General features: G+C 47.9%; 1 protein-coding gene across 2 annotated transcripts in view; it reads left to right on the top strand.

Moving 5' to 3' along the window:
• LOC142922647 (uncharacterized) overlaps nucleotides 1-12,345 on the top strand; it is a 64,231-nt gene that overhangs the window by 44,081 nt on the left and 7,805 nt on the right. For both annotated transcript variants that reach the window (XM_076063472.1, XM_076063473.1), the window contains 2 exons: nucleotides 1,659-1,898; nucleotides 3,434-3,595. In XM_076063472.1, the coding sequence (XP_075919587.1) occupies nucleotides 1,659-1,898; nucleotides 3,434-3,595 (402 nt within the window). The remainder of the gene's footprint in view (nucleotides 1-1,658; nucleotides 1,899-3,433; nucleotides 3,596-12,345) is intronic.

Here is a 12,345-nt window from a genome sequence, read left to right on the forward strand (position 1 = left end):
CAGAAGCAGATCGAGACACCCGGTCCTACACGTCTTAGAGCAGGGGTGGGTTACCTACGGCCCGTGACTACGTCAGTGTATATGGCCGTGGCCACACGAAACCCAACCAACCTCAACTAACCGCCCGTGTTCTTTCAGACAGCGCTCAAAAATGGCACCGCCACTTGCGAGAGCCCCAAGACCTACGGGGAGACAAAGTCCGTGAACAAGCGGGCGAAGACACGGAAGACGGCACAAGAGGAGCAGCGTGTCGCCCTCCGACAAGGTAAATATCCTGAAGCAGAAGATTACTGGTGCTCTGGATGTGGCTGTCACGTTTATTTGCAAATGTGATTTATAACTTTGACCATTACCTGCGTGATGTTAATAGTTGTCCGCTTTGTCGTGTCTGCTATCCAACCTATATTGGTCTTTCACCAATATTCTTCACAGGCCACCGCTTCTGGTGTTTGGCATTGTAGTGCTGCAGGGAAATCTCAGGGAGAAGGTCCATGAGGTTTGCTTCTCCTGACAAGCAAATTATTTCATGAAACCTCCTTTGCCAGTATTAAATTATGATAATAGGGTTTTCCCCTTTCAGTTTTATTGCCAGAAAGGGGAAAGCCATATTATCATAATCAAATTCTTCTTTTGCGTGGAAACCCCCCATGATTTCGTGAGAGAGTTGCTTCTGCCGAAATCCACTCTCAGTCTGTTTAGGCTCCACCGTGTGAGCCATTTGGAGTTGTAGCCAGATGCGAGCTCAGTGTTAATGTGCCATTTTATTGAGAGACTGCTACCGTGTGGTGTTATCTCGGTGTGGCCTGGGACTGTTTTGTTGTTTTTTGCTGCCTTGCCCAAGCTTGATAAATCGGACTCCCGTAATTAATAAATTTCTTTGTTTATATTTAGTGACTTGCTAACCATTTTCTTTATTTTTCACTCCTATCATTTCATTTGTATTTTTTGCTGTTGTACCTTGCTGACCTCCCCATTCTGGACCATCTGTGAAAATGGTTCTTTCGGTAAAGTCACGTAGAAGGGAAATAATAAAATAATACAAATAAAACACTAAAATTCTCACGACGTTTTGCACCGTACATAGCCAACCGCGTTAGTCAGAAGTGCAGGGGAAGTACAAGAAACTGAAGACAAAAAGCAGTTCTAAAGAAATTAGTTTTCAGTCTAGATGTAAAAGTGCGTAGCTCCAGTGGCTTCTTAATATCGGAAAGGAAGAGCGTTCTAGATGGCCGCAGAAGCGAATCTGAAAGTGCACAGTGAAAAATCGAGCCAAAAGTTTGATGGTTAGCCAAACGGTCCCTTTGTGTGTTCCCCGCTGCGACAACACTGAGAACAAGGAAACAAATTGTACGTAAGCATACACAGTCCTGCGGATGGCAATTTTCCTCAGCTAAATGCCGATGTCGAGGTCTTCCAGCCACGGGAGCTCTTCAGGAGAGAGTTAATGCAGTTTTGCTTTTCTTCCGTTGGTGGAGCGCAGACTACAGCGGTTTACTTTGTGGAGACTCGAGGCAGCCAGGCGTGGTGCTGGCCGCATCGCCGCCTTGTTGCGCCATGCCGTCCTCCGTAGGTGTGCCAACAGCGCTTGCTCCAGTGGCACGCGTCGGCTAGACGGGGTCAATCGTTGCCCGTCTCTGTGCCAACCTCTCGCGTGCCAGTGGAGGCCGGGCGACCTGTGCCAGGCTGCTTGGTCCGAGGACGGCGTGGTCTACGACGCCACGATCAAGTCGGTGGATGCCAGCGCCGGCACGTGCGTCGTGGTCTTCACGGGCCACGGCAACGAGGATGAGCTGAAACTCGCCGATCTGCCGCCAGCGACGGAGTCTGCCGCCGCCGCCGGCGGAGAGAGCGACGCGGCCGCGAGCTGTGACGCCGACTCAGCGTCCCGGGCCGGCAAGGTGAGTCGGGGCGGCGGGGCTGTGATGGATTCGGATGAATGGATTCGTTGAGAGTTGAGCTGCCTTTCCTGCTCAAAACATGCAATGGGGCAAATGTTCATTTGCTGTGAGCCAGTGGTGCAAAAACCCGACCCCCCCCCCCTCCCCCAAGGCTTAAACTTGTAACTTTTCAAAACCAGTCCTGGGACCACATTGACCATCATGCACAAACCAAAATGGCGATGTATGGTCAAACAACTCCCCCCCCATGACCCAATACGGCATGGTGAGACCTTCATCTGTCAAGATGGTTTCATGACGGGCTGTAAATTATGGCATAATTCTTTCATTGTGGTGGAAAGGAAGCTTTTGATACATTTGTGAAGAAAAGCAGCCTAACCCCTAAACGTTGGCAGCTACGTGGCTCTCGCCAGGACGTGGACCCAGCCCGATGTTTTATTCGGCCATGTTACCGAGGGTGGAGGTGAGGAGGTGCCCTTCTGTTGCAGCGTAACAATACGAGTAGGTTGATTAACAAGACGAAGATTTTTTTCTGCGTGGGGAATTAAAGATGTGGAGCGTCGTTGAACCAAATGCATTGCATTTGAAGAGAAGTAAAAACATGAAGAAAACCCGTTTCATGAAGGCTATTTCGATCGATTTTTAAGTCAGATTACAAACTCGTCTGCCACATGGTTTATAATTCAAGAAGATCTTTGTCTTTTACGTGTGCCATTGGAAGTACAGTGGTGGTGCGGTTCAGTGCACTACGCCCCGAACCCGGCAACTTGAGTTCGACCAATGACAGTGGCTAATATTTAATCTTTTGCTGTGCCTCCCGTAGGTTGCCTCAGCCTTAAATAGTCACCTGGTGCTGTGTGTAAATATCCACATTTGAGGAAACAAGGGCAGCCAAGCATTGTGCTGGCCAACCATCTCCATCGCGTGCCGTGCCGGCATTAATAGATGCTCTCAAACAGCATTTGCCCCAACAGTCTGTTAAAGGCTATGCGGGGGATCTCTGTCATTGTGGAAGTACATGCTGTGCCAACAATGCAGTGCGTAGTTTGAAGGCCCATATGTAATGTTATGTAAATACAGATATTACCTCTTTAGAACGAACCACTAGCGAACCTGGAATGAAAACTTAAACTGGACCTTGAGGAAACACGTGACAGCGTCAATGTGTCGCTGTGTATTTGTAATGGTTTATTTGAACAGGCATCCTAAACAAATGCTAAATTAAAACATGACATACAGGCAGGTACATGTGTACATTATTCATAGAATACAAAAGAAAAACCCATCAATGATTGGATGCTTGGCAGCGAGCACGATCGTTATATATGTAGGGTGGCTAAGGTAACCCGGACGCTGTGTGGAAGTATGCGAATCGACACGAGAATTAACGCCACTGCAGCTATGCTCGTAATAAACGGGCTGTCGTTATGAGCATGGTCCGTTATACGAGGTCAAGCCGTAGTCATTTAAGGAATGCAGAATCGCGCGAAAGCGTCTCTCCGATGTGCGTTCCCGTGTGTGTGCCGACGCCGCAGGAGAGTGCCCCCTCCGCCGACGACTACGAGATGCCAGGCAGACCCAAGGGTGGGCACGGAGCATGGAAGAAGGGTCACAAGCAGAAGCAGAGCGTCCCACCGTGGGCCTACCCGTCGCCACCCTTGTCCCATCCTCCCCCCTTCCCTGGCTTTCCACCTTACGTTAGCACATTCGCCTGGTGGGACACTTGAGCGTTGCCGTGTGTGTCATACGAATGAGCGAGTGTTGTTAGGCGAGGAATTAAAAGCGATTGTTACATGCCGACTAGAGCGGTTAATCGATCGGCAGGTCGCACATCATGGGGGAAAGCGTGTGAAAGAGTAGGCCAAATACCCCCTAAAGCGGCTCTCAGTGTTACCACGTGATACATTACTCACAATACCCCCACAGTGTTACCACGTGATACATTACTCACAATACCACCACAGTGTTACCACGTGACTAGACTCAAGGTAACGAAAACAAATCGGATTAATTTATTTTCACGTAACTTTATTTTGAGTTGTATTCCCCATACAGTATTTTTTTACAGTGTTACAGGCAAATGTACAATTATTGTTATTTTTATGCCTAACAATGCTTCCCTTTTTTGTTTAACCATAACACATTTTATAACACTTACAGGTATGTGCATTTAAATACAGTAAATTATCGCGTCCCGACTTACGAACCATTCGACTTATGAAGGGTCTTCAGGAACAGAACCCATTAGTAAGTCAGGCACTTGCGTGTGTGTGTGTCCATGTGTGTGTCCATGTGTGTGTGAGCGGTAGTGTAGCTGTTAGCGCGCTTCGCCATGAACCTGGCGACCCGGGTTCAATTCCCTCTCACGGCCAACAATGATGATTATCTGAACCGGTCCCGGGCCTCCCCTAGGTCGACTCAGCCTCAAATGAGTACCTGGTGCGGTGTAAACATCACCACTGGGGAGACAAAGGCAGTCGGGCGTGGTGCTGGCCACCCACCCACTCGTGTACCATTTCGGCCTTCATAGGTGCTCGCTAACAGCACCTGCCCCTACAGTCTGTTTAGGCAAAACGGGGGATCTTTGTCTTTGTGAGGAGCGGTCGTGTAGGTTATACGTCCTTGCTAAAAGCCCTTGTCCAAACAGTCTGTGAAGGCTATGCGGGGGTTCTTTGTCTTTTGCCTTTGTGTGTGATGTTTTAATTCGGGCTTTTTAACTTTTAAAATGAAATAGTTGATTGAAAGAGGTTTCTGAGCCATAAAAATGAAAGTTTATTCGTCTTGGCAATGGCATTAGTGGCGGCGGTGTTGGCGTCGTGGTGATGGCGTTGTTGGTGTTGGCGTTCGGTGCGTTGGGAGTGTCCGTGACATTGGTGGAGGTGCTGACGTTGACGGCTGCGGCACGAATCAGCTTCTCGTTCTCGTGACGCAGCCGTTGATTCTCCTTCTCTACGAGCCGGCTCTCATGCAGCATCTGTGGATGCAGCACCATCGCCCTCTCACGTGTATTTATCCTGTGACGAATGTGACGTCATCGGCGGATGTGACGCGGTTAGAATCCGACACCGGCCGGGCAGGTCAGCTGACCCCCCCTCCAAAATATGGGGTCTGTGACGTCACAGACCGAGGTGCGCCCTATTTATTTATTTTGACTCGCGCGGTTTTTTGTGCAGCGCCCCTAGCGGTAGCGGGGAGGATAACGGTGGGGTTTGGGGGGACGGTAGGGGGGGTCGGGACCGCTGCCGCGGTGTACGCGTTGCTGTCGGCCATCTTACACAGGGAAAAGTTTCTCGCTTTTGCCAATCTCTGTGTCCCCTCACGGCGTGGGGGGGACGGAGAGGTGAGGGGGGGGGGCGCGCGTGTTGATAACGTCATCGCCGGCTATCCCGTTCACAACAACGGGCGACGCTTCCCTCACGTAAGATGGCCGCTGGTGACAATCGTTTGCGAGTTTGAAGTTGCAGGGCAGTTTTTTTTCTCGTCGTATTCCAGCGCCTTTCTCTTCTCTCTGAGGCAGCAAGACACGCGGCCTTCCACTGCCAATAGCCACCAGTGACAACCAACTCACGTGTCTCCTTGTTGTTGTTGCAGTATTAATTACCTAAGGGACCGGCAGCCTTGGCTTCTTTACCACCATCAACCGAGAGTGGTCTCTGGGAGTCGAGCTTCTTCTGGTAGAGGGCACAGCTCCAGATTAATTCGAGTGTAAAGTAAAAGTTGCCTACAACGAGCTGGCTAAGTGCGTGAGGGAGGATGCACGACTGGAGAAAACAACTGGGAATATGCACAACTTGTGCGGGTTTCACGACGCATTGATATTTACGCGACCCAAAACAAAACCTTTATTTTTATTTAAAGCTTTCGTGACTGCAGTGATTCGTATTCTTGGTTCTTTCGGTAAAGTCACGTTGAAGAGAAACAAAATATATATAAAACAATAAAAATTCTCACGACGTTTCGACCATAACAGAAACGGTCATCATCAGGTGTGAAAATGTTCTTGCCGTTGGTTTTCACAGCTGATGATGACTGCTTGTGTTGCAGTCGAAACGTGAGAATTTTTATTATTTTATATATATTTTATTATTTTATTGTTTCCCATCAACGTGACTTTACCGACAGAGCTAAGAATATGAATTACTGCAGTCATCAAAGCTTTAAATAAAAATTCTTCTTTTAATTAACAATTAATTTCTCCTACACAACCAAGCCAGCATCAGGACTCAAGGTAACGAAAACAAAACGAATGTATTTTCATGTTACTTTACTTTAAGTTGTATTTACCATACAGTACATTTTTTAGAGTGTTACATGCAAATATACAATAATTCTTATTTATAAGCTTAACAGTGCTTCCCTTTTTTTGTTTAACCATAACACATTTTATGACACCGACGGATATGTGCATTTAAATACAGTACATTGTTGCTTCCCGACTGACAAACCATTCAACTTACGAAGGGTCCTCAGGAACAGAACCCATTAGTAAGTCAGGCACGTGCGTGTGTGTCCATGTGTGTGTGAGGAGTGGTCGTGTACGTCATACGTCCTTGCTAACAGCCATTATCCAAACAGTCTGTTAAGGCTATACGGGGGTCCTTTGTCTTTTGCCTTTATGTGGGTGATGTTTTTATTCGGGCTCTTAAACGTGTCAAATTGAAGCGTTTACGAAATAAGTTTCTGAGACATCGAAATTTAAGCTTCTTGGTCTTGTTGGTGACGTTGGCGGTGGGGGTGTCAGTGGCGGCGATGGAGGCGGTAGCGTCATCAGCGTCGGCGTTCGAGGCGGTGGGAGCGTCTGCGGCATTGGTGGACGATGTGGTGTTGGCTGTGGCAGCAAAAGAGGTCTCCTCGTTAGTCGTGATAGCGGCGGTGGTGGCGTCATCGGCGTCGGCGTTCGCGGCGGTGGGAGCGTCGGCAGCATTGGCGGAGACGTTGGCCGTGGCGGCGTGGGCGGCTGCGGCACGAATCAGCTTCTCGTTCTCGTGACGCAGCCATTGATTCTCCTTCTTTACGAGCCAGTTCTGTTCACACAGCATCTGTTGATTCAGCACCATTGCGTTATCCCGAAGCAGTATCTCTAGACGCAACGCCTCATTGTCTTTACGCGTCTCCGCCTCCCTGAACCTAAGGAATGCATTGTCGTCTTCCACCATGCGTCTTCTTTGACGCAGCTTCACGTTTTCCTCGCACAGCATGGTGCTGTAACGCTGGGTGTTGGATAGGTTACAGCTCCAACGTCGCCACAGGAATATCTGGATCACAGCCATCATCACTATCGCAACGGCCATGAGCTGCTGTGACACAACGCATGGCAAGGGGTCTATATTGGGCTTTGTGACCAATGGAGTCGGGTAGTTGACACTGCCTCCTCCTTTGTAGTCAACCAATCTGTAAAAGTGAATCAAGAGCAACGCGACAAACGGTATGACTACATGCAGGAGCAGCATCTTGCCACGACGTTACCAACGCGAAGCCAGGTCAGGTGTGAGACTCGCGTGTGAGCGTCACGTGTGTATTAAGCCTGTGACGATTGCGACGTCATCAGCGGATGTGACGCGCTGCCCGCGCCCCCAAATTGGATCAATGACGCCTCAGGCCGAGCCGCGAACTTATTTATTTATTTAGCCTCGCGCGGCGTCTCGCGCAGCGCCCCTAGCGGTAGCGGGGAGGATAACGGTGGGGGGGGGGGGCAAACGGGGGGAGGTGGAGGGGCGTGTTGAAGACGTCATCGCCGGATTTCCCGTTCACAAGGGGCGACGCTTCCCTCACGTAAGATGGCCGCTGGTGACAATCGTTTGCGAGTTTGAAGTTGCAGGGCAGTTTTTTTCTCGTCGCATTCCAGCGCCTTTCTCTTCTCTCTGAGGCAGCAAGACACGCGGCCTTCCACTGCCAATAACCACCAATGACAACCAACTCACGTGTCTCCTTGTTGTTGTTGCAGTATTAATTACGTAAGGGATCGACAGCCTTGGCTTCTTCACCACCATCAACCGAGAGTGGTCTCTGGGAGTCGAGTTTCTTCTGGTAGAGGGCACAGCTCCAGATTAATTCGAGTGTAAAATAAAAGTTGCCTACAACGAGCTGGCTAAGTGCGTGAGGGAGGATGCACGACTGGAGAAAACAACTGGGAAAATGCACAACTTGTGCGGGTTTCACGACGCATTGATATTTACGCGACCCAAAACAAGACCTTTATTTTTATTTAAACTTTCGTGACTGCAGTGATTCATATTCTTGGTTCTTTTGGTAAAGTCACGTTGAAGGGAAACAATAAAACAATAAAATATATATAAAACAATAAAATTCTCACGACGTTTCGACTGCAACACAAGTAGTCATCATCAGGTGTGAAAACCAACGGCAAGAAACATTTTTTCAAATGTTGCCGTTTGTGTTGCAGTCGAAACGTGAGAATTTTATTTTATATATTTTATTGTTTCCCTTCAACGTGACTTTACCGAAAGAGCTAAGAATATGAATTACTGCAGTCACCAAAGCTTTAACTCAAAATTATTTTAATTAACAATTTCTCCTACACAACCAAGCCAGCATCAGGACTCAAGGTAACGAAAACAAAACGAATTTCTTTTTATGTTACTTTATTTTAAGTTGTATTTACCATACAGTACATTTTTTAGAGTGTTACATGCAAATATACAATAATTATTTATAAGCTTAACAGTGCTTCCCTTTTTTTGTTTAACCATAACACATTTTATGACATCGACGGATATGTGCATTTAAATACAGTACATTATTGCTTCCCGACTGACAAACCATTCGACTTACGAAGGGTTCTCAGCAACAGAACCCATTAGTAAGTCAGGCACGTGCGTGTGTGTGTCCATGTGTGTGTGAGGAGTGGTCGTGTACGTCATACGTCCTTGCTAACAGCCATTATCCAAACAGTCTGTTAAGGCTATACGGGGGTTCTTTGTCTTTTGCCTTTATGTGGGTGATGTTTTTATCCGGGCTCTTAAACGTGTCAAATTGAAGCGTTTACGAAAGAAGTTTCTGAGACATCGAAATTTAAGCTTCTTGGTCTTGTTGGTGACGTTGGCGGTGGGGGTGTCAGTGGCGGCGATGGAGGCGGTAGCGTCATCACCGTCGGCGTTCGAGGCGGTGGGAGCGTCTGCGGCATTGGTGGACGATGTGGTGTTGGCCGTGGCAGCAAAGGAGGTCTCCTCGTTAGTCGTGATAGCGGCGGTGGTGGCGTCATCGGCGTCGGCGTTCGCGGCGGTGGGAGCGTCCGCGGCATTGGCGGAGACGTTGGCCGTGGCGGCGTTGGCAGCTGCGGCACGAATCAGCTTCTCGTTCTCGTGACGCAGCCGTTGATTCTCCTTCTTTACGAGCCAGTTCTTTTCACGCAGCATCTGTGGATTCAGCACCATTGCGTTCTCCCGAAGCAGTATCTCTAGACGCAACGCCTCATTGTCTTTACGCATCTCCGCCTCCCTGAACCTGAGGAATGCGTTGTCGTCTTCCACCGTGCTTCTTCTTTGACGCAGCTTCACGTTTTCCTCACACAGCATGGCGCTGTAACGCTGGGTGTTGGATAGGTTACAGCTCCAACGTCGCCACAGGAATATCTGGATCACAGCCATCATCATTATCGCAACGGCCATGAGCTGCTGTGACACAACGCATGGCAAGGGGTCTATGTTGGGCTTTGTGACCAATGGAGTCGGGTAGTTGACACTGCCTCCTCCTTTGTATTTAACCAATCTGGAAAAGTGAATCAAGAGCAACGCGACAAACGGTATGACTACATGCAGGAGCAGCATCTTGCCACGACGTGTTACCAACGCGAAGGCAGGTCAGGTGTGAGGCTTGCGTGTGAGCGTCACGTGTGTATTAAGCCTGTGACGATTGCGACGTCATCAGCGGATGTGACGCGCTGCCCCCGCCCCCAAATTGGATTAGTGACGTCACAGACCGTGCCGCGCTCTTATTATTTATTTATATTGCCTCAGGGAGGATAACGGGGGGGGGGCAAACGGGGGGAGGTGAAGGGGGGGGCGTGTTGATGACGTAATCGCCGGATTTCCCGTTCACCACAACGGGCGACGCTTCCCTCACGTAAGATGGCCGCTGGTGACAATCGTTTGCGAGTTTGAAGTTGCAGGGCAGTTTTTTTCTCGTCGCATTCCAGCGCCTTTCTCTTCTCTCTGAGGCAGCAAGACACGCGGCCTTCCACTGCCAATAACCACCAATGACAACCAACTCACGTGTCTCCTTGTTGTTGCAGTATTAATTACGTAAGGGACCGACAGCCTTGGCTTCTTCACCACCATCAACCGAGAGTGGTCTCTGGGAGTCGAGTTTCTTCTGGTAGAGGGCACAGCTCCAGATTAATTCGAGTGTAAAATAAAAGTTGCCTACAACGAGCTGGCTAAGTGCGTGAGGGAGGATGCACGACTGGAGAAAACGACTGGGAATATGCACAACTTGTGCGTGTTTCACGACGCATTGATATTTACGCGACCCAAAACAAAACCTTTATTATGGATAATATGGGTCGCGAAAGCCTACGTGTTAAACTCATTGAACATAGTTTATTGAATAAAAGTGACCATTGAAACGAGATTTAGAAAGCTCGTTCATCCATTAAATCGCTGCGTCTCCGCGTTTGTGTGTCTGTGTTCGTGCCTCATGGCCTCAAGGTGCACATGACCTGGCACAAGCGTCGTGTGTCGTATCATGGCCTCAAGGTGCACATGACCTGGCACAAGCGTCGTGTTGACGTCACCGCCACTTAGTGGCGAATGGCGGTTGTTGTTGTTCTTGTGTTTGTGCACCTGCTAGAGGCGGCTCGTGACATGTCCACGAGGTGGGGCTGTCGTGACGCCTGTAACGGTGGCGTTCTCACGAAGAAAACCTCGTCATGTTATCGGCACCCCCGTTGAAAGTACTTCTTGAACTGTGCTATCTCGCAACGGTGGGCATTTATAAACAATACGACACAAAATAACAAAACACTCAAATGCTGTCCCCATTACCCTCTCAAGTCCACACTACAACAACAACCCTTTGACACTGCCAAAAACCGTGACCTGCTGCTCTATTAAATATTTTCGCAGTGCCACCGAGCGCTGTGACATCGTCTCACTGCAGCCACGTGCGTCTTATGCACCGCCCTGAATGGGTGTCAAACGCAGTGGCTGAAATCAGAAGCGAATGGCAACGACTGAAGTGGGAAACCTCTCACTCAGACGCCTTCACAGCCGCCCCGAGACCTCCCCGAGGCACAAATCACACTGGCTATGCAGCGGTTTCAAATGCGAATTTAAAATGTTACCTTCATTAAGCAATTCACGTTGAAACAATCATATTTTTAAACACAAGACGATTTATATTCTTAGCTCTTTCGGTAAAGTCATGTTGAAGGGAAACAATAAAATATATAAAACAATATTTATTTTATTGTTTCCCTTCAACGTTACTTTACCGAAAGAGCTAAGAATATGAATTACTGCAGTCACGAAAGCTTTAAATCAAAATAAATAGATTCATATAAAAGTATTTTTTTTAATTTGAGAAATTATTTCATCTTCTCCAGCTAGTTGGGGCAGCGCCCCAACGCGCCTAGGGAGGACGAACCGCGCCTGGCAGCTCCGTGTCCGTGTCTGTGTGTCTCTGTCGATATGTCTCACTTCGTGTATCTGTACCTCCTGACCAAAGCAAGTGCACGGGTGGCTGAACCTACAGGGTTGCCACGAAGAGTTGTGGCATTGCCATCACTCTGCCCACCAAAAGAAAGCACCTGCCTGGCTAATTTATAGTGGCTGCTGTTGTTGTATGCGGGCAGTCCCCTCATTCCAGGGCCTTGGAATGAGGTGCAGCAGACAAACATGAATGGTGTTTGGAAAAAGCTTTGCTCTCAATATGTGAATTATTTCAGGGGGGTTGAGGAAACAATGTCCACAGTCATTGACAAAAATCGTTGGATTGGGAAAGCAAATTGAGCAGGAGATTGAGGCCGATAAAGTTCATTCACAAGATAGGACCAATGAGGATCTCATGTAACTGGAGGCAGAAGAGTTTACAGATTAAGCTGACGTCACTGAGAAAAAGATTTCCGGTATTTTGAAGCTGGCTTGACTATTTTTGAGGTTCAAAATCCTAACTCATGTAGATTCTACATTTTATCTACATAATGACACCTTTCCGATATTAACTATGTTAACCTATTTGTATTTTTTATTTTTAAATTATATCTTAAAGCTATTTTATATTCGATATTTATTCAATTTTATATACTTCAGCCCCTTGGTGTTAGTTAGACTTTTAACCCTTATTATTACAGTAAGACTTGTTTAAAACTTATTTAAGATTTTAGATTCCTATATGTTGAATGTATGCACCATCCTGCCAAAGTAAATTCCGTGTCGGTGTGAACTTTCATGGCGAATAAAACCCATTCTGATTCATATTCTTAGCTCTT

Source organism: Petromyzon marinus, unplaced genomic scaffold (genome assembly GCF_048934315.1).
Source record: "Petromyzon marinus isolate PM22_M1 ecotype Great Lakes invasive population unplaced genomic scaffold, UKy_Petmar_22M1.pri1.0 PM_Scaffold_133, whole genome shotgun sequence".
Lineage (NCBI taxonomy): Eukaryota > Metazoa > Chordata > Hyperoartia > Petromyzontiformes > Petromyzontidae > Petromyzon > Petromyzon marinus.